General features: G+C 53.1%; 1 protein-coding gene across 3 annotated transcripts in view; it reads right to left on the minus strand.

The window, feature by feature from the left end:
• LOC128267368 (LIM and SH3 domain protein Lasp) overlaps window positions 1-23163 on the minus strand; it is a 35987-nt gene that overhangs the window by 2139 nt on the left and 10685 nt on the right. Inside the window, exons 2-6 of one of the 3 annotated variants that reach the window (XM_053004188.1) lie at window positions 22270-22364; window positions 8581-8713; window positions 7790-7925; window positions 2979-3192; window positions 1515-1533 (exon numbers count right to left, since the gene is read on the minus strand). In XM_053004188.1, the coding sequence (XP_052860148.1) occupies window positions 1515-1533; window positions 2979-3192; window positions 7790-7925; window positions 8581-8713; window positions 22270-22364 (597 nt within the window). Of the gene's footprint in view, window positions 1-1514; window positions 1534-2929; window positions 3193-4333; window positions 5444-7789; window positions 7926-8580; window positions 8714-22269; window positions 22365-23163 lie in introns of all 3 variants that reach the window. The other 2 variants (XM_053004186.1, XM_053004187.1) reach the window with 2 other exon arrangements.

Genomic DNA, 23163 nt, shown 5'->3' on the forward strand with positions numbered 1-23163 from the left:
GATTCGTTCACACGAACCGGGCACGTACGGAGTGAGGCGCGGGCTGGCCACCCCATTCTGGCTTCACCGATTATCGCATCGTACCGCTATACGACGGTTCGGATAAGAAACGGCTCGCGGGGTGTTCTCGCGCAAAAGAAGGCCCGGCCGCGCGCAAAGGGCTCACCACCAAGAACGGTCGAACGTGTGGTGGAGCGCTTTTTGCGCGCCAAAACAACCCAACCCGGGGACCGACGTATGGAACGGATCCGAACGGGGACCTCATCGTTGGTTGCGTTACGTACGCTTCACCAACCAGCGGCCGAATGACCACCAGAGTAGCCATCGTCGTAGTGGCCACGGGGCACGAAGCGAAGCGGTGCGCGCTCGCACTCTATAAAACGTTCCGTGCGCCACTGGCGGTGATCATAGTTGTGTCACACTCGGAGACGATCGGTGTTGGAGTGTGCATATCTCGTTTAGCAGACTGTGTTTAGGGCGATGAAAGTGTTGGGCTCGGGCCGCGGGAGCATAGCGGTGCTCCCATTGCTGCTGACGCAACAGATCCTGCTCGTGACCGCGTACAACCGATTCTATCAAGCATTGCGCGTGGCACCGGATACTTACGGTGAGTACACTGGTGCTTCTTTTGCAAGCGATCCAAGCGGCCGTAATTCATAAGATATTCTCGTCGTTGCAGAGCTGGTATGTCCGAATAATGAAGACCTACAAAAGACCGTGCCGTGCTGTGAACCAACGTGTGACAACGATTGCTCCAAGATGTCCTGTCCGGCGGTGATCGTGCGCCGGCCGACTTGCGTCTGCAAACCGGACTACGTACGGTACAAGGGCAAGTGTATGACCAAACAGAAGTGCCCCGTAAGACCACCGTGTCCCGGTAAGTACCTCATCCGGGACCTATGAACGCGACCGACCGACCGACTAACTCCGTGGCCCTTGTGTTGTAGTTTCCTGCGACGACAACGAGGAGCTTCTGCCGTCGCCACCGTGCTGTGAGCCGAGCTGTACCGACGACTGTAACGATCGCGAGTGCCGCACACGCTACGTCGATCAGCCGACGTGCGTCTGCAAGAAGGGCTTCCGGCGGAACAAGGGCAAGTGCGTCCGGGTGGATCAGTGCCCATCGTGTGGACCATACGCCACGCTCCGGCCGCAAGCTCCCTGCTGTGAGCCATCGTGCGAGAATGACTGCAGCGATGTGCTGTGTGTGCCGTCGGCCGTGGCACCCCGGGATGATCCGGTGTGCGTCTGTCAGGATGGATACGTGAAGCACAACAACACCTGCATGCGCAAGGAGCTGTGTCCGAAGCGTCCACTACCGCAACCATTCCCACCCTCGACCCCGTGTCCCCTTACGACCCCCACTCCTGTCCCAACCATGTCTCCGCCGCCGCCGCCACCACCGAGACACTACTGCCCATGGAATACTGCTGCTACTCCGAAGCCGATGGACAAGCCGCCTTGTGATTGCTGTATCGGGCGTGTGCCAGCGACCCCACCACCACCACCACCGCCGCCGCCAGCGTCTGGCGGCTGTGGATGTGGCAAACCATCGTGCCCGTACCGGCCACCGCGAGATCCGAGCCCGGTCGTACCGTACTACGCCATTCCCGCGCTGAAGCAATGCAACGTTGCCCTTCCGCAAGCCCCGGGTATGGGCGTGACGCCTCCCTGTCCGACTCCGGGTTACGGGGTGCCGGTGCGAGACCCGGAACCGGAGTGTGAGTACTGTCGGTCACCGAAACCGTGCGGCTGTGGAGACCGATTCCCTACCGGACCGAACGCACTACCTGCTCCGGTTTACGGGGCGGCGTCGGAGCAGTGTCAGTACTGTCGCACACCGAAGCCCTGTGGCTGTGGAGACCGATCACCTACCGGACCGGACGCAGCACCGTCGTACGGGTCGGCGGAGCAGTGTCAGTACTGTCGCACGCCGAAGCCCTGCGGATGTGGAGACCGACCACCTTCGGTACCTGCCGTAACGCCTCCGTGTCCTCCTTCGGGCTATGGGGCGCAGGAGCAGTGTCAATACTGTCGCACGCCGAAGCCGTGTGGCTGTGGAGACAAACCACCTTCAGTACCTGCCGTAACGCCTCCGTGTCCTCCTTCGGGCTATGGGGCGCAGGAGCAGTGTCAATACTGTCGCACACCGAAGCCATGCGGATGTGGAGACCAAGCACCTACCGGACCGGACGCGTACGGGTCGGCGGAGCAGTGTCAATACTGTCGCTCACCGAAACCCTGCGGCTGCGGAAAGCCACCACCACCACCGCCGGTTCAGAATAGCTGCGGCCTAGTAGACCCGGTACCGTATCGCTACGTTCAGCGCCAACAATGCCCCAACGCACCATGTTATCGGGACCAGCCGTACATAGCGTTCCCGCCGACCACACCTACTCCCGCACCGATCGACGTGAGGTACATCCAGGGGCCGGGTTGCAATTGCAATGGACAGATGAGCGCGTTCGCCGGATCTAGTTAGGCCATCGCATCGTCACCGTCGTCGGCATGACCGTTACCCACTCACTATGTAAAGCTATTTAATTGCTTCGAGTCCCACGCCAACCGATCAGTGGCGATCGCTGGGGCCAAGAGCCAAATGTTTTATTTGAATAGTTGATAAATGCAGCAAACAATGCGGTACGCAATGTGTTTCACCGCAAAAAAGAAACGTGTGTTCCGGTGTTTGGAAATCATTTTTATAAAGGCTAAGAAGACCCATAAGCTGTGTGATCTTAACTCACGAGACTCGAAAGATCGCTGTGATCGATCGACTGTGTCCGTGTGCGAACAGCAGTCGATAAGCACGCAACTGCTACCTCCTGGGCCATAAACATGTTAGCGATAAGCTAATGTGCCCCAAAAGCCGGCCGGCCGATAACCAAGTGCATTTTATGATCATCGATTAGGCATGTTCCGGGGACCTTACCACTTTGCTCATCGATTTGCCGGTCGCATTCGAAGCAGGTGCCGCGTACTGCTGCGGTGGTTGAATGTACTGCGGTTGCTGCTGCTGTTGCTGCTGCTGTTGTTGCTGTTGCGATTGCCTGTGTTGCTGCTGCTGTTGATAGAGCTGCTGCTGTTGCTGTTGGTACAGAGCGGCCTGAGAGTTTTCCGCGACCGAGCCATAGTAACCGTTCACCGGATCGATATCGTTCACGGAACCGATTCGTCGATTGTTGTTCGATGCCACTAAAACGAAGAACGGAACGTCAATTAAAGATTTCCTGTCAAATAAATCACCAAAAATGGCCCCCCCACGGTCCGGTCGACGGACAAAGCGATTTTTAGTTCTTAAATGAGCCATTCACACCAATATTGACATGCAGCAATTTCGGTTTCGCGTTTCGCTCGTTATGCAACCCGGTTGTGTGTTGAATTTTGAAGTACGCTCACGAAATGGGCGCCCGACCATCCATTTTGATTGGCCAATTCCACGCCAATTATCATCCATCATCCGTGCCTGTGCAAGCGCGCTGGGAACTGCGAATGCGACGACCACGGCTTCTTCCTATCGATGCAAATCTTACCCACGGTACCCGGGCGACACTTCCGCGATCGCGGATACGGATCGCGAAACAATGTCACCACCCCACGGGGCACGGGGTAAAAAGTCGCACAGCAATCCTGCGCACAGGGCGGCGCGCTTCTCTTTCGGTGCCCGCTTTCTTGCCTTGCCGTGGCCGGATGATAATTTCCCACACGAGACACACGCCGCGGTGACGGTGGCGAGAGTGACGAAAAACGAACCGCATTCCAACACACCGAGTACAACAAATGGCCGACGGCCGACCGACGGAACGATAAGATACGGATCGGTCCGCTTGCTTTCGGCAAAACGGGACCACCCTTTCTCGCCGATCGGCTTTAGAGGCATTGCAAAACAAACACAAATTACAAGACACCAAAGCGGGACGCGTGTTTGGGAGGTTGTGCCGGACACGGATTCCATTGCGCCCCGCATTCGTGTGGTGCGGTGCGTGGTGCATGTGGTGAACATACAAAAAGCGCGTGTAGAGCCGCTAAACAATCCAATAACAACTCGAAACTGTTTGAAAATCAAGCAACAACATGCCAAGAAGAGAGTGCACACCAAACGAAGGTGCGAAGTGTAGCGGGAATCGGAAAAACGTATCTAATTCGATAACCTGGAGAGTGACCAGTGGCAGGGTACTGTTCTTCAAAAGCACAAACAACACACAAATCAAACGAAAGCGCCCCTAAAACACCCAAAACAGGCGCAAAACACATTAAACACAAGCAATATGCACAACGTGAGGGGAGAGTCAAGCATCTCGCGGTTTCGGAACGGGACGTTCTCGGTTCAACTTACTGCTACCGGAGCTGTAGATCAGCGTGGCACTCTGGCGGTTCGGCTGCGGCATATTCCGTGGCCCATCGGTCAGCGGGTCGTAGTCGGCGATCTTCCCAATGTTGGCAGCCTGGCCACCGGCAGCCGCCGCCGCCGCAGCGGCGGAACCCGTGGCCGCACCGTTGCCGATGTTGCCGTTGTTGTATTGGTACAAGTGTTGCGCCTGCAGCTGCTGCTGAGCGTGGAGCGCGGCGGCCGCCGTCGTTGCGGTAGCACCACTGTACCGCTGTTGCTGCTGCTGGCCACCGTACGGGTCCATCAGCCCACCGGCAGCCGATCCTGCAGCAGCGTGGTGGGGATGATGCTGCTGATTGTTGCTTGCTTGCTGATGTTGCTGCGCGTGTTGATGATGATATGCCGCCGCCGTCGAGCCATTGCTACGATCGTTCATTCCGCCACCACCGCCACCTCCGCCACCCACGTGCTGCTGGTGATGGTGGTGCAGGTGCTGTTGCTGCTGCTGCTGACTGTGATGGTAGTGGTGATTGTTGTTGCCATTGTTGTTCACCTGATTGGCGGCCGGGTTCGGGCGGGCATAGTTCTCGTACGGATCGTAATACTTCTGCTGGGCGGCGGCGGCGGCGGCCGCACCGCCCGACGGGGTTTGGGAGTTCTGTAGCACCGAGTGGCGCACCAGCTCCGCGCTGCCATTGTTGCTGGCGTGATGGTAGGTCGCAGCACCGGCGGCTGCAGCCGCCGGATAACCCTGCTGCTGCTGCTGCTGTTGATGATAGGCACCGGCGGACGCCTTGTTGTTGTTGACGGCACTGTGCTGCTGGTACTGCTGTTGCTGTTGCTGTTGCTGCTGGTGGTGCTGAAGTGATGCTTGGTAGTTGTTGGCCTGGTTGTGTTTGGTAATGTTTGCCGTGGAAATGATCTGGGCCTGCTGGGAGGTGGCATTGGTTGGACCGATCGCCAGGCCGCCATTGTTGTTGCCCTGCTGCTGCTGATGCTGCGGAGTTCCGACCGAGGCCGGTGCCACAACCGGTGGCGGCGGCGGTGGCTGATAGTGGGGTAACGATTCGGCGGCCAGCTGCTCGGAAAAGTACTCCGACTCCAGATCGTTGTTATCTGTGTGTTTGTAACAGGGTGGCACCGCAAGCAAGCACAGAGTTCCCGGCGTGCGTCAAAGCGGCGTGTGGCGTGTCGAGTGGTGGTGAGTCGTGCAGTCGGCCGCAGATTTGTCGACGGTATCCATTCGGATGATGTGTGTGTGTGTCCAAAAATCCACCCCGAATGAGACGTTTGATGAAGCAATGAGCACACAAGCGATACAGCATCGAGCACAAGATACGGAACACACGGAATGGATAAGGTACAGGTTTGCGAGGTAGGTATGTGGTGGTGTGCACAGCGCGGCAGATGATGAACATAAAAGCAAAAGAGAGGCACAATTAAATAAAATAAATACAAGAAAATAGAGGTGAATTAGAGAATGTGTCACTGAGAGAGAGATAGAACAATATACACGATAACAGATACAAGCTCGACTTGACAGCACACACTTTTTGGTAGCTTACACCGATCATAAACCGATTCTAGATGAGGCTCGCCTAATGAGCATCCCGAGAACAATCGAATAACACACCATTAGCTCCGTTCCCAGGCGTTCCCCAAAATTCTCGCTCCACGACACGTGGAGCAAACGTGGCGCAGTGCGCAGGCCGGGTTCAAGGAGCTCCTCCGAAGGGTCACATAATTTTCCATTCATTTCCTCTTCCGGGCGCTGTGGTGTGAAATTCGGAAAGCTTTCCCAAGGGCGTGAGAAAAGAATGGCCACTTTGCGATGGTACCGGAATGGTACTCCGGCGGTTCCTTTCGGTTGTCAATAATTTATGGAATAAATTTAAAACAATTACCCCAAAAAAAAACCCGTCGGAACGCCGTGGCCAGGTACCCTCATCCTTCTTCAACAACCCAGCGGTATTTGGACCCCATTAGCCCGAAGATGACCCGGGCCGAAACTGATCGAGGTTAGAGCGAGTGTGGTTGAAAACTGACCGAAACCTAGGCTAGTCCGACGGCCGACGGCCTAGACAACCTTGGGCAAAACAATCGCCGACCGACCGACCGACCGACCAATAAACCGTCGTACTGACCGTGACAGGTTCCGAAAAGACCCACAAGAAGACGGCGGGCGGCAGAACACCGCAACCTGGATGCAATTAAATCGTTCGCAAAATTTACAGCTCCTTCCTAATGTGGCCAAGTGCGTCCATTATGTGCGGGGAACCGAGCCGAATTCTAAAACCCGCACGGTCGCCACGGATTTTGCCGCGGACAGAGCCAAGGAACTGCACCGAAGTAGTGCTGCCTCGCTAGGCATCGTAAAACTTATCGTTTCTTCTTTTTTTTTGGGGGGTTTAGCGAGTCTTATTTCACTTGCCAACTTGTGCCCGTTGACGTTGCCACCGACGCACAGACTGCAGTAACCATAAAGCACACCATAAACTGCACTCAGTCACAACATGGGCAAACAACAATCGTCTCCCGGGCACTACGGCCGGAACCGCCGAAACGCGAGTAGACGCTCCGTGTTTCCGTGCAGAAGTGATCGTTTGAAGGACATTTTCGCACGCCACTTTTTCCGGTGGCTCGGGAATTCGAATAATTTAAAAAAAGGTAAGGGAACTGGTGCACTGTTTGCCCCTAAAGCGCAAAGTGTGCACCCTCACCGTTAAGTTCGATAGGCTGTGAACCGCGTCACGCAGTTCCGGAGGACCCGCACCGGCAAAGTTTGTCTTGCGAAGTCTCTGACATCAAGTGGCTTCACAGGTCGGCCTCAGTTTTCGTGAGCTTCAATTGATTTTATACAAAAATTTAGCCTTTCGCTATTCTAAGCTATGTCTACTGTCGAAGTTTGGTGGAAATAATTTAAACGCGTTGAGAGTTTAAGAGTAACAATAGAAAATTAAATGCGTCGGTTAATTTGTTCCATTTGTCACTGTTAATGATGAAACTTCCTCCTTGTTAGTTCCCAGCACTCCGAACGACATCTTATCTCGTGCCGCTTTACTTCTGTAACCTCTCGACGCCGAAAGTTGGACAAAAACGAAAGTGAGATCGTCGTCACCCCGACGTTACCGAATCATGTACAACTAATGTCCATTAGGGGGGACGTTTGCAACACTTCCGCCAACGGGGCGAACACGAGGCTGTTACGTCACGTGACGGACACCCCAAAAATCGAACACTGTGTACCCCTTTTTTCGAACCACTTCGAAGCTTCGATGTCATCGCACTTCGATAGAGGAGCGTTCCAAAAAGAGAACTAATAACCTCGAGTAGCGAACGGAACAAGTTTACTGGACAAAGAGACCTTAACAGCTCACGAACCCCCCCAACGGGGGGGATGGCGGTCACTCTTCGCTGGCCACAGGTGAGTAGACATAGGATCGAAGGGCTGTACACACTCACCTTTGCTGTCGATGATTTCCGTACACTCGCGCTGGCGCTCCATGGCCGCCTTCTTCTGCAGGTCGCCGTGGTACGCGACGTTGGAGATATTTTTCGTGTTCTGCTTGATTCGCAGCGTTTCCGGATCATCGGCGACCTTTTTTTGTTTTGTTGGGACGGGCCAGGTCAGGATGGAACCGGGATGAAAGTGAAGCAGAGAGATGTACATTAAAACCAAAGAAACACTCGCGCGAGGATCGCAGTGGATGATCACCCCTTATATCGGAACGGAACCCACCCACCGAAAGAAGTGTGCCACATCCGATTAATTGAAGCAAGAAATCGGTAAGCAGACAATCATGTTCGGCCAGCGCGGCGGTCAATTTTGTGTTATGCTCGGGCGAGATGGGGAGAAAGCGAGAGCGTGAGGATTGCGAGTGAGTAAGTGATGGTTGTAATTAAGGTGAAAGAAGTCGAGCCAAAAAAACATGGCCACATTATACCGAAACCGGCCGCGACCCAACACCTTTGGCTGCGCTCCGGGTACGCAAACAGTACGCGAGAAAGTTGAGTAAAATCGAACGCTGGAGTGGTGCCGCGGTGTTTAAAATTATGCGTCTTTTCCTTTTTTAAAAACAGCGCCCAAAAATGAGCACGCGGCCACCGGCGCGAGGTGCTTATCAAGTGAAAGTGATTACCGGCCGTTGGAGCATAACGCGCTGCTAATGCACTGCGCTAAATGTTGTGTGATTGATTTTGGCACCGAACTAACGAAAGACTCCCGGCGGCGGCGACAAGCGACGAACCCTTACCTGCGTTAATTTGCCTTTCGACTTCTCGAAGTCGGCGTGATATTTGACGTTCGATTGAATTTTGGTATTTTCCGCGATCCGCTTAAACTCCGGCGTCTCCGCGATCGTCGTAGCTTTGGCTTTTGGAATATGTCTGCGGGAGAGAGAGGGAAAGAATGCGCAATTAAAAGATGGCACCAAACGGCACGAAATAGAAATCAAAAGTTGGTCCTTAGATGGAGAAGGAGACGGACGATGGCAGAACTGCCTCAATACCTTATTGAGATGCGCGCGCACCTTAAACGGGGGACTGCAGACGAATACTCTCGCGATCTAGTCAGATCGGCACGCGTATATGGCGTGGCGCACCGTGTTGGCGGTTCCTTATAAAGTCTCGCGCGAGCAAGAAGAAACGCACCACGGGTGGCAGCAGCGACAGACTCCCCGACTGTCGGATCATTCTTGCAGCCGATCACGGCGGCCCTCAGGCCCTCGGTTGTCGCAGGGATGTTGATTAAGTTATAATTATGACCAGAATTGCACCGAACGACGACGCAACCAGAGCGGGCGTTCGGTACGGAAATAGAAAAGGGAAACGTTATCTCCGGTCGATGGTGCGCATCGTCTTGATTTAAAGCAGTAACTCTGGCGTACTCTGTCACGATGCCGCCGCCGCCGCTCCGGAAAGTCATCGGAGGGCGTGCACCCTGTGGCGTGTGCCCTCTTGAGCGGTGCGCGCAGAAGAGAAGAATTAATTCAATGTTTATGAGCCGAGAGCCGTGTCCATATTTAGTCTTGAATTTCAAACCATAAGCCGCACGCGGCCGTATACGGTGTCGTCTGTGTCTGATGCGCCGTATCTCCCGCCCGGGCGGGATTAACAACCGGCTGGCAACCGGAAAGGGACGTCACTTGAACGCACGGTTGGTTGGCGCACATATGGCGCATGATTCGGTATGCAAAATTATGTTCACCGCAAATATGTTAACAAAATGTCTCTTAGTTTTAAAAGCGTGTCTCTTGTTCAGACCCCGCCGGTTAAACTAGCCGGAGATAGCTTTCCGAATCGCTGTTTGGGGCCGCCCAATTTAAAGACAAGTGCTCATTGTCCCACTAAGTCACCGTTGAGTCACCGATGCTGTGCCAACTTCACACGGAGCAGCAGCATAAATGGAGAGTGGTTTATTGTCACTGGCCAGGGCGGAGGGGCCCGTTGAATGAGGTCCCATTCATTGCTGTATCGTCCAAAAAAACAAACGCGTGAGAGGCCGATGCACCGATCCTCGGAGACGCACGACGTTCCCCTATTAGGAAAGGGCCGTGCCGTGAGTGACTCTAAGCGCAAAAGTTCCGCCAGCTGTGACGAACATCCGCTCCAAATCGGGACACCGATGCCCTAGTTGCCCGACCGGCCAACAATTGAAAGCAGTCTAAGCAATTTATCAACAGCCAGAGCAGCGCGCAGAGTATTATTTTCACGATTCATCACTTCGCAACGGACGGCTTGACGAAATCCGATGCCACAGAGAGCGCTGTGCCATTTTCTTAGCGCAAGCAGATCAAAAGAAGCGCGAGAAGGGCCACCGGAAAAGCAAATAATGAAGAGATTTGCGCCACAATGGAAGAAAGCGCGCCCCGGGATGCAGTTATTTTTAGTTATCCGCCAAATCCCGTCGCGTCGTTGCGAGTGAGCGGAAAAGCAACCCAAGTTGCGACAGGGAGCTGGCGGTGGTGCATCCGGCCGGGGCGCTTCATAGAACCCATGGCAATCTTTTGCAAACAAACACTCCATCGTGTGCACGACGTTGCACATATTCTTGGGCGAAGCTAAACGGTGTGTATTATGTGCGCGCTTCTGCTGTGGGTTTCATATTTGGACACCCAGGCTGCACCACGGGAACCCCCAACCGAAAGCCGGCATATGACTTCTGCGCCACACAGCATGACTCCGAAACGGAGCGGAGTCGCCCACGAGTATGCTCATTCATTCAGAAACACGCACACGCCATGGCACGGCACTGGAGCATAACCGGCCCCTTCCTTGGAAGGGCCTCAACAAACACACACACACGCGCGCCGGGTGGAGCATCAATTTACTGATGCATTCTCCTCCGGTGTGCAGTCCAGGCCAGACGGCCGCCGCCTCCGTCAGACAGGCAGACAGACGGACGACGACCGGCAAGCAGACAGCGAGAGCGAAAGAGAGAGGCGACGAGGGAGCAAAAGAAAGGAGTCAGCGCATCCAGCATGCAATCTTCGGCTGGGAACGCGGAGAACGGAACCACTTTGAACCAGAATCTTTGCGTCGAGAATGTGTTACGAAGACTATTTTGCCTTTGTTTTTTTTGTGGTATCACGAGAAATTGAAATAAATTGAATAATAACGGCCGGCCGGCCAGTTGGGGTGCGGCGTTCCGAGTGCTTCGAGCGTCCGCTTCCGACGAGCACAACGCCCCATTTCGGCGAGTGGAATGAAAATGCGAGATAGTTTGTGACATTTCAAGAGCCTCGCATCTCGTAAGCATAGCGAGGCAGCAACATAAATAATAAATAACCCGCTCTCTTGTCCGGCAGACGAGGCGGAGAGTGAAACGTGAGCCCGCCCGATGAAGTGGAGCCCGTCTCGCAGAATTCCATCGGGGAAGATATGGGAAAAGCCAAACCGCCAACATACGAGGTGTGTTCAAAAAAAGTTCTGATTTTCGATTTTTTTTGTGGCGGGTTGCTACTCATGTCACTCACTTATGGTGACAAGTTCGGCCATTTTGAGTGGTCAGTCAATTTTTGACAGCTGTTTTGCTTGGACGTGTTTTGGCTCATCTTCGATTTTGGTCTATTCCACAAAATGGATGGCAAAGAATCTTTATCAAATCTCGTGTGAACAATAAAATTAAGAGCGTGGACTCATTCGAAATGTTTACTATGGCTTATGGTGAAGCTATTATTGCCCATTGCCCATTGTTATTGCGATTTAGGAGATAAAGATGGCATCGAAGGAGGAGATGAACAAGATAACAACAAATGATTTTTCGAAGAGGCTCGAGGGTTGGAAAAAACGCTGACACAAGCGTATAATATCTGATGGGGTTTACTTTAAAGGGGACAAAATAGATATTAGACTTTTTTTGGAAAAAGCACAAAAGTCGCGAAAATGTTTGAACAGACCACGCACACCGGGTTGGTAACAGAAAAATGAACGGCCCAAAACGGCGCGTCCGACGAAACGCAGACCGGCCTGCGTTGTGAGGGGCATTTAGCACAAATCAATTTAACGGCTCGCCCATCGGCAGGGGCATGTGGTTACTGTTACTCTGGCCTGTCGGTACCGGCCGGCCTGGGTGGTGCTGGTTTCGCTGGATGATTTGGAGGATTTGGAAGATGGCGCAGGCCGGAATCATTGACGTGCTTGAAGTTGTTGAAGGAGCCCGCACGCACTAACGGGAAGTGATGGGTTTTTTTCGGGTTAGAGGCGGATGCTGAATACGGAAACGACGAGACGAGTGAGCAGTAGTTGTGGAATAGGAAGTGAAGGTAACCTTCACGATTCCCGGAAACGTTAGAATATTTTATCAATTTTTAAGCTTAAAACCTACCGCCTTGCAATGAAGAAAAGTTAACAAGTTCCTTACAAAAAGACAATAAAAATCCGCTAAAACAGCTGACGGAGAAAGACCACAACTGGCTCGGCAACCCCCTTAGACCTCCGCGCGTGCGGCCAGCGCGAATCCCAGAGTTAACAGTGACCCAGTAATCTATTGCCTTTCTGTTCCAATTAACCGTCGGCCGCCTGGGGGCTGGGCTGGTTGGCCCACCACTGGGCAGGTTTGCCTCCATTTTTATGCAATCCATCGGGTTCGCGGCCACGGATGGCGAGATAAGTCAGCGATGATGTGGAAGTGGACTTTCACAAGTGGCGAAGCCATCGGTTTCCGTGGCACATATGTGTATGCCGAGTGGACCCAAAGTCACCGGTACGTGTGCCGTACGAGACTGACACCCGTGTATGCTCCGACCGATCGATAACTTGGCTACATGACCGTATAAGTGCATTATTTTATGCGGTGCCACCGGTTGACGTCAAAAATCCCTTCCGTGCGAGTGTGGCGCGTCACGAAATTCGATTTATCCTTCGCCACAACCACACGACCAATATTGTATGCTGCAAAACCTAATTTACACGTCTGGCGGCAGCCGACACGCTGCCATTGCAAAATCGCGTACCATTTTCGGGCAACATCTAAACCTGCCGCGAGCTAGTAACGGTGCCTTCTAAAATGACACTCTCTAAGGCAGAGCCGGCTGCTAATTGGTCCAACTCAATTAATGGACTGATAAATCGGCGGAATGTTTCGCGTCTCCATGGTTCGATTGATTACAAATTGATTGGGCTTCGAGCAGGGTCACTGCATTAGGTTGGCGCTTGAAACAGGCGTTTTTGCAACAATGTGACTTCGCACGATGATGCGGATCGATACAGCTCTGACAGGCCGGGTCGGGCACAGGCATCAATTAGGAAGCTAACTACGTTACGTGACACTACTTCGGAGCCGAGTGCAACCATAAAACTAGGCTTCCGGAAGAGTGTCCCGCATTTTTCTTGAAGGTCCCTTTTTCTTGTCTTTCTAACAACGAAGCCCCTAATAGATTTGTTCGGCACACAATAAATATGTGTGCATCCGTAACAACCGACGGACAATGTTGGACCCGACTTGCGGGCTCTATTAAATTACACCTCGAACACATAAAACCACTTCTCTCGGGATGTTCGAGGCGCAATTAACATTCTGACTACCGTGACCGAAAAGCCCGGCGCACTGCATTAGCCGTGCCGGGCCATCATCTAACGCCAGCGCTACTAAAACCCTGGCGGGAACTCGGCTCGAAGATGTTGCACTTCGTCGACTCGAAGGGGCAAACAAATCTCGGGCGCGAAATAATCGTAAAACACCGACATTCCCATCATGCTGCTGCATGTGAGGTGTTTGGATTCGTTTCGTGAAAACAACTGTTTTCTCTTCGTGTCGGCCACTTCTCCGTTCGTCAGTGGCTCTCTCGCGCCCCTGGAAGATCTCGTTTTCTTTTTATATATTTTTAACCTCTCGACGCTTCGGCCGTTGGTGCCGTTCTTCGATTAACGCCCAGCTAATCGACGCACGTCTGTGTAAGGGAGCGTCCGTTGCGTCCGTTAATTGGTGCGAACGGACCAGGGCGACCGGGTTGAACTGGGCCGAGAACAGCTGAGGAGTCCGTCGACACGTCCGACGGAGTCCGACGAATAAAACAACCGCGAAACACCGAAAGACACTCTTGGGGTTTGGGCCAATAAAGGGGGCAAACTACGGCAACGAACCATAAAGAGAACGAGATAGAGAGAAGCAGAAACCTGGAGCGACACTCTGGGGAAGTTGGCTCCTTCGAACTGGAAAGTTGCAGCAGAAAGTCATCGCGAACATATGCAAATGGCGGCCAAGTACACCAAGTGCTGTGCCGGGCTGTGCCATTTGCAAGAAGGTAACCGTGTCTGCCGCCGTTCTCGTCCGGACTGTGGCCGGAAGAATTAATTTCATAATTCACGCAACGGCTGGCAGCTCCACCAACGCACTATTTACGGTCAATCTACGGGATGTCCGCTCGCGAACGTGACCAACAGCACCGGGGAGGGCTAAAGCCCCGTCGCCGTGTGCGTGGACGATTGCTGTCAAACTAATAAATCTTCATGAATTTGTAACAATTGCCACTGGTACTACGAGGATCACACCCGGGGCATTCGGGAGTGGCACGGGTGCCGAGTGCACGACCTCCGCCGTCAGCATTAATGAGCATTAATCGGACGGAAGGGATCGGACGACGATGCTCGCGCTTCTGTCTCGGCAGCATAGCGTTCGTCAACGACCGCCGAATTTGGTTATAATTAGATTCAATTAAGAACTCGTCCGAATCGAGGGGCGGAACTTCATGGGCACATAGCGTGACACGCGACAAGACGGTGTCCATCAGCTGAAACAACAGTTCCCGCAGCCCACAAGAGAGCGCCGGAGGCAATTAATACAAACACCAGAGGCCAGAGGACACAGGGTTTGGGGGCTGTCGACGATGGTGTCGAATGTCACCACAAATTTAAGGTTCAACAAGCGCTGATGTGCCGCTGCTGGCAGAGGAACCAAATCATGAATTCTTTCTTGTAAAGAAGTGGTGGACGAAAAATTAATTGCTGCGCACTGCAGCAGAACTACACGGATCGATAGCGGGTGGCGGTTCGGGCCACTGCCAAATTTCAACAATACATTTGTTTGCTCCACTCTGAAATCACCCCCTTTACATTGGCATTGGCAGCGAATCGAGAGAGTCACGCGTTGGCCTCCCCCCCCCACCAGACGGTCATGATTTGTCGTCACAGCATCGGACTCGGATGTGCTGCCAGCAGCGGCCGACGCCGCTTGCCAGCATAAATTGATGCTAAAGGCCAGCCAGCCAGCCAGCCAGCCAGCAAGACCATTGCCAACCGACGGTGACCGTGTCACCCCGGGATGCTGCTGGATGCTATTGGATGATGTCCAAATTGGAGCATCAGTTCGGGGTGTTCAAGGCTGGACCGTCGTCCACGCCATCCGACACACTTCAAACGAACGTTTGGAATTTGAAGTCACTCCGGTTCCCGAAAATCAATATTAAAATGAAGTAATCAGTGTCAGGCAGTTTAGGTTGACTTTTTAAAACATTCATACCATCGTTTCATCAATTCAGGATTCCCCGTTTGCCCTCACGCCGCGAGGGCTGTGAGTGCTTTTCCGTGTTTGCCCGGGGGGCCCATTCGCGAAGCTGCATCATCGTCGGGGCCGAGGGCCTCACCAAAATACGGCCACTCGGGAGCGCATCGCGATGCAGACATGATTATTAAATCATATGCACCGCCGCCGCCGCCATCCGCCGGATGAGGAATTTAATTCCAGCAAACCCTCGCCCCTCTGTCACTTACATTGCCGTCGGCCACGGCCAGCTCTGCGCTCTCTCCAAGCCTAATGCAAAATGCAGTCACCGAGCGGCGACGCAGCGCGAAAGTGCATCGAACTTTCGGCACGTTCCGGCCCCGGCCCCGGTTCGGCTCAGCTCGGCCCGGAAGCCCGTAATCTCCGATGGCGGCGGCGGCGGCGCCACAGCCGGAGAAAATGCGGAAAAAACGATCCCGGCACCGGCAAACACACAGACACACACCGTCGTGCCGAGTGTCACGGTTCTCGTTTCGGGAGAGTTTTATTCAATCCTGAGAGAGTGTTGCTCTGAGCGCGGCCACAGGGTGCTAGCATTTTCGCTACGACGACGGTTCCGGTGTGAATATTTTCATTCCCTGCGAACGATTTGTTTATTTGGCCGAACCGAGATTTGTTTGTATATTTGTTGGCCTCCCCTGGGGTAAGGCAAAATGCTTTTAACGCTTTGATTTTTTGGCGGGTTTTGGGTGCGACAGACCAAACAAAAAATGGAATGCAAACGTTCGCCTGTGGCGCTACCGGAAGCAATGGAACAACAAACACTTAGTTTGCGTAATGCCGTTGCGCGGAATGCGCTGTCGATAAATTGGCCACGTGCGGGCTGCGAAGGTGTTATGTTCTGGGCGGATACGATTGCGTGGGTCCCCGCGGCATTGGGAGGAATTGATGGAATTCAATACATTCCTCATTAGTCTATTTTCGGCGCAAACCACACGCGTGAAATCATCCATTCGGTGGAATGTATTAGGTCTAGGACTTAGTTCTTGCAGTTTTACAATTGATGGCATTATTATTATTATTTAGGGGTTCTTGTATTGTATCGTCGCTGGTGATGAAAAGCTGAATTATTACAAGAATCCTAAACGCAAAAAGGCATGATACAGCGTGGTGAACCAGGTCCATCGCAAACAAAACGAAATATTCACTGCGCAAAGATTATGCTGTGCATATGATGGAAGATGAAAGGTGTGGTGTACTATGAGCTTTCAGAAACTAATAAAGATATTGAAGGACAATCCCATCGAAGCTTGTCCATAAAACGACGAGAATGGGATAAAAGACATGATAACCTGAATTTAAAACGACAACGTTCGACCCCACATCGCAAAACCGGTCAAAACCTATCTCGAAACTGTCAGATGGGCCCCCCCCCAACCCCTCTGCCGTATTCACCAGATGTTGCTCTTTCGGACTAGTATTAGTTCCGTTACATGAGTAACGCTTTGGCAGCACAGCGGCTCACTTCTTATGAAAGTATTGAAAAATGAGTCTCTGAGGGGGTCGCTGAAAAAGACGAGGAGTTCTATCGATAAGAAACCCGTTTATTACCTGAAAGATAGTAGAAAACAGTAGCTAATGACGGATAATACTTTCATTAAAGTAGTCATACGTTTTGTTGTTGTAGTTAGGTCACAAATAGTGACTGTTAGGTTAGGGCAAGAATTAAGTTCTACACCAAATAGTTTTGGTTACGACGGAAAGTTACCTTTCCGAACCTTCACGATTGACAATCTTGACAACTGGTAGTTGAATGAAATTAAAAGTTAAAAGAGACGAATGCTAGGCTATTGCAGCTCAAAGTCTCTATAATACAAAAGAAAAAAAAAACGATTGACAATCAGATGTCAAATTGACACACAGCTATGTCCACGTTGGCCGTACGTTAAATTAAACATTAAATCAAACCCTCTGACACCAGAGATCGACGGGGGCTCAGACCAATCACAAGCTGGCCCGCCAAAGCTGTCACAACACGGCTCAGTGGGTCAGTCCGATTGCTTATCGCGTGTGGCCGACCCGGACCCAACCGCCCCCCCGCCCTATCACACGGACCACGAGAAACTTTGTCACCCGTTTGTGGCCGCCTTCGTTGAGGAGACCCGCAACGCACCCGGCCTTTTCTGTTTGTTACGAAAACCGATACAAAACGGCGTTATCAGGGCACGTGCAAAAAAAAGGCGCGCACCGGTGGCGTGGCGCAAAACCGATGTCCACATGCCGCGGGCGCGCGCTGATGTTATGAAAAATCTCACCCACCCCGAAGGCCACACACGGCCTCTGCTGCTACACGGTTGATGCAACCGACACCCGGCTGGCGGGAGGTTTTTGCTTGATTTTGTTTGTCGGTCGGTCGGGCGGTCTGTTTGTGGAACAGTTTGTTTGGCAGGTTCCGCGAGGCGCACGCGGGCTCTCTATGTCATAACTTTGGCCCCGGCACATGCGGCCATGTTTACACAGCAACATGGAAATCCACTCCGTACCGGCCGCGCACGGCACGGCACACCTCAGTTCTTTCTGATGGGCTTTCAATTGACCGGATCGCGCCGCCGATCACCGGCGATCAAGCTACTGGTGCGCCGCTGATAGGAAAAACGTCGCCAGGCCACGAAGATTGTGCTGAAACGTGCCGATCTCTCGTGCGTGGAAGGACACACGTGCGATCAGTAAACGATCGGTCGCCGAGGCATGGATACTGGCCTCCTACTGTCTGCTATGAAAATATTAATTTCTAATGTCAAAAGCAGCGTTCGAAAGCGTGACATTAATAGCCACACACACACACTGATTTGATTGTCAAGCGCGGCTATTTATCTGCTTCATGTAGAACAAATCGAGGACAGAGCATATGTGGAGCAACATGAGCCGATCAATGCCCCCCCCCTGGGCCTGCAGCGCATTCGTTCCGTAATTGAGCACCTTGACACCTTTCAAACTGCAAGGGGGGGCCACAAAAGCATAGGTAGCGTTACGGATTCGCCTTGCGTCCACCGACCGACCCATCGAAAGGTCTCAAGCTGGGAGTTTGATTAGACTTAATACCTCACATTTATCAACCGACCGCTGGACCGCCTGCCGTGGGGAGCTGTGACGCGAAGCGAGCCAGTTGCATAAGATAATATTGTGTGTGGCCAAATGTTTGATATGAGCCCCCACCCCGCTCGATGCCTAACCTTTCTTGGGCAGGAAAAACGGCACACCCCATTTACTTGTTATTTATTTGCGCAAACCGTTGAAACAGCACCGCCGCCACCCGACCGATCGACCTGATTCGAATAAACTTTCTTTCGGCCGCTCGCGATCGTGACAAAGAAGCACGTGGCCGTCTCCCCGTTGGTGGCGCACTTTGGGTTAGACCCGCCAACGGGAATCTGGGCACGAGAAAAGTTCGGTCGAAATCGGTCGAGAAAAGGTGAAAATTGATAGATTGCCCGAGTCCCCGCCCCGCCCGGCTGCTGTCGGCGGCACACGATCCCCCTTTGGCATTTATGGCACACAGCACACAGTCGGGACTGCGGGACTTCTTCCGGACTCGGAGTCGGATCGGGACTGGAGACCGTTCATCATCCGCTAACCTTTTCCGATCGACCGTATTTTATTGGGCCCGCACATGGTGATTGGAAATATGACTCTATCGAGGGGTTGGGTTCGATTTCACCAACCAAAATTTGTTCGACGCCCGAAAGTGGTCATGAAGTAGCAAAGGGACGTGTTGGGCAATACTTTAAGTGACTATTGTTTCGGATGATACAGCCAGAAACAACTCTTATCTTAGCACGACTGATAAGTCTGTAATCTTTTCTCCGCGCACAGCGCACTAATCTCCTAGATGAAGTCCTTTTTCTCGACCAATAGATAAAGCGTATATGCTTCCGAATACACAAGGTGACTTCATTGGAATCGTGACCCGCCCAGCAGCAATATGTTTGAATCGCTCATCGTGTCGCAACCGATGACCGCGAAACCAAACACAAGCCGTTGACAAGCGCATTTGACATTTGCAGTCGTGAAGGTATGCTGCCGCCACCCAACCCGAGGGGGGGTTTGGTCACTTCTCTCGGATGTCGGATTAGTGGAAAGTGTCCAGTTTGAAACCCAACACCCCGCGAGGTAGTGCAGTTGACGCACGCTGACCTTTCGATCGGGATTAAAGGCGCCTTCGATACGTCCGCGATCGATCGAGGACCACACTGCCGAGTTCTGCGATCTTGAATAGAAATTTTGCTCACCACCATTGCAACTCCGATTGGAACTCCGAACGGAACCCTGACTTGACAGCCACCATTTTTTCTCCTTCTTAATCGTGGCGTTCGTACCTTACTTTCGCCTTCGCCATCAATCTTTGCTCCCTAATTATCACCATTTCTCGGGGCCCTCAAATGATACTTTATGGAGTGGAGCCCGCGTGATCGTGATCTGCAACACCTCCACAGCGTCTTTACCTTGCCTTCAGTGTGGCCCTTACTTTATCTTTATCACACACCGCGACTATTGGTAGACGACCATTATTGGGCCGGCTGGCAACAGTAATTGATCAAATCTGCAGCAATTATGACACCGTATTTTGTTTTCCCCGGTTCAACCGAATTCTACGGGAGTCGCTAAGGAATAGCTTGCCGACGGTGGCGCAGTGCCAATATGCTCCATTTGAAGCCGTTCATCATTGCATTGGGTAGCTATTTTCTTGCAGGTCACGAACGTTTTCCCTTACTTTGTGTGATCAATTTAACAACAACATAAATCGATCCTCGGTTAGTTAAATCGAACCGGCTGCCTCGCGTGGGAAACGCTGCCAACAAAAGTTAAGGGCAACAAAATAAAGCTAAATTTAAAACATTTTAAACAATAAACAAGCACATTCCTTATTGCGTAAAAAAACTGCCACACCCTTGCCGAGGATGTTTACGGTCCGCGGCAAAAAAAGAGGCAACATTCATTTGTGGTGTTATTTAAACATTCGCTTTGTACGACCGAACCGAACACAGAGGGACCGCGGGACGGTGTGCTCGAGACTCTAGAATATGTTTCCGTCCACCGATTGAAGGTCTTCGGGCACAGGACCGCGCCGAAACAGCGGCGTAACCACCGTGCGTAATCGGGCGGTTCTTAGTCATGATTCCGTCAAAGGCGACCACCGACACACCTTGCAAAACAATTGCAATGCGTACGGTGTTGTTGTTTTGCCCATTTTTTTCTGCCGCACTGCAGCATTCCAACATTTTTTTTGTGCAAATTCAAGACCTCGCACATAACTTTACGGGGGGGAAAAGAAACCCCTGAGGTATGAGCATTGAACGGAACATGAAAAAAAAGCCGGACCGTACCGCAAAACTGTAGTTTGCCCTCGTCCCTGACCTACATTTTTTGGCAGCTTTCGGCGGCACTGCGCGCGTCTTAATGCTGGCGCAGCATGGACGACACAATAACAACAGTGTCCCTACCTCACGAGCTCACGCTACATATCAAATAACCTTCGCCCTCGCCAATAAACACCGCCGAGAGACAGAGAGCGAGTTTGAAGTTGGGCAAAAAGTGGCCGGCCAGCGGACTGGAACAGCAAAACCACCTGCGTAGCACAAATTGACAGGTCTTTTTTTTTTTGTTAGGTGCTCCACCGATCGTGACGCGCCTGTGTGATATGTGTGATAATATGCGCACGTTACGCGTGACCCGTTATCGGTGTTATGTGCGGGGTTTTGGTGTCGTTAGTTTGTCGTTTTAAAACCCCGCGCTAACCGGGGTTCAATACCAAGAACTAAAGGGACGGTGGGCTCGTTGTTCCCCATCGTGATCAGTATGCATATTATTATGCTGAGCGGGATAAAGCTCATGTTGTGACGTTCTCGTCATGCGCGCATAATAAAGCCTGCAGAATCCGCACCAGAAGGAAGGAAGGATCACCACCGCCATCCGATCGTTTTGCGCGTCGCAACGTATCGGGTTGCAGCAGCAGCAGCAGCCCGTTCCCTCGGGGATCATTTTGCACGGCAAATGAACCAGATCTCGGCAGCCGAGCCGAGAAAGTGGAGGAATGAGGAGGAAACGAGGAGCTCACGAGCTCACGATGCTTGTGATCATCCTTGAGCCCGTGGCTCAAGAAAGAAGTGAAACGGAAGGGATTAAGCCGGACCAATCTTTCGGATCACTTCAGAGCAACCCGGAGCCGCGAAGGCCAAACGACGGTGCGCTTTTGAAGGCGCCATTATGCTTTCAAGGAATGCCGGCCGCCGTCACGGTTCGAAGACGCGATCGTTGAGTGTTTGAAGCCCGCTTAGTAACGTTCGAAAACTTAACGTCCCTTTCGAGGCTCCTTGAGACAGAATCCGAGTCCAGGGACACATCATCCGGTGTACGCAACAGCTGCTAACTATGTTTAGCTCCATGTGGGAGACCCGTGCGCTTCGCATTAATGGCCCGTGCGCTTCGCATTAATCCAATTGAGGCCCGACTCCGGAAGCCATAGGCCTCACGACCGTCCACTGACCGTCGGCTGGACGTTCGCAGAACAGAGCTACCTCAACATAGCCTTGGAGGTTACCCAAACTACACCGCCATCCGGATCGTTACTGCGCCCTGCGCGTCCACACCGAAAACGCGACGACATCCGGCCGCAAAGTCCCCGGGTGTATTTGGTGTCTTCAAGGCCCGCCCGAACGACCGGCGACCATAAATACGGCATATTTATAAATAGCCCGTCCGCCGGCTGTGGACCGCGCGCCTCGGGAGGACGGGTTCTTGAGAAACACGCGAAGCAGAAAAAAAGGGCAAAAATCGTTGTCCGAAACTGCGCGCGCCTCCCCTGGCGGGACTCTGGACACTCTCTCTCTCTCTGGTAGGGCCCCCCCGCGCGGGTGCCGTTTTTTGGCGAAAGACAATTGCCGGGGTGGCAACGGGGTGTCAAGGGCACGGGGCCAACCTTCGGGCGCGCCGCGTGGGTACTTACGCTTCACAGTACGGCAGTTTGTTGAATCCTTTGTACGTCTTCATGTTGAGCGTCATGCCGCACTCGTGACACTTGAAGCACGTCTTGTGCCAGGTCTGCGTGGCCAGGGGAACCGGAAAAAGGGAGAACGAAGAGAGGAGAATTGTGAGTGAGCCAGTCATGCGAACAGTTTGTGCGTCAGAATCGAAAGGAGTGGAACAGAATGGTTTTCGTTTTGTGTAAGCAAACATTAACTTTATTGCGATCCGCCGACTCCCGGCGCTTGCGGACAGAGCTCACGCGGGATGCAGCAATTCTGGTGCATCACCATGCCGTAGTCGCAAACGCAGGTCGGTGTGCCGGTGAAGCGCTCGGCGCACCGCACCACCCGGCAGTCGGTGGAGCAGGTGTCCAAGCAGCACGGCCGGTACGGGCGCAGACTGGCCCCGTTTGGGCACGTCGGTGGTGGTAGCGTCGATGGCGGAAGGGTTGGCCGTGGCCGTGGAGTCGAAGGACACTTCCGGGGACACTGCGACGGGAGGATGCAGCGTCCGTTGTGGAGCACGTAGCCGGGCTCGCAGACGCAGGTCGGGGCTCCGGTGCAGGCGGCGATGCAGAACACCTTGCTGCAGTCGTTGTCGCACGTCGGCTGGCAGCAGGGCGTGCAGGGGCTAAAGCGGGCGTTCGGGCCACAGAAGCGCGGCGGTTCCGGGGCCGGACACTCCGTCGGCGGGATGCATTTGTCTCCGTGGCGCACATAACCCTTGTCGCAGGTACACACAGGCGGCCCGGTCGGTGGTTCGGCCGGACAGAAGACGGTCGCGCAGGACTTGGCGCAAGTCGGTTCGCAACAGACCGGCGACGGGCGGCTCACCTCGTTCGGGGGGCAGAACTCGTACGGTGGCGGGGTGCTCG

Source organism: Anopheles cruzii, chromosome 2 (assembly GCF_943734635.1).
Source record: "Anopheles cruzii chromosome 2, idAnoCruzAS_RS32_06, whole genome shotgun sequence".
NCBI lineage: Eukaryota > Metazoa > Arthropoda > Insecta > Diptera > Culicidae > Anopheles > Anopheles cruzii.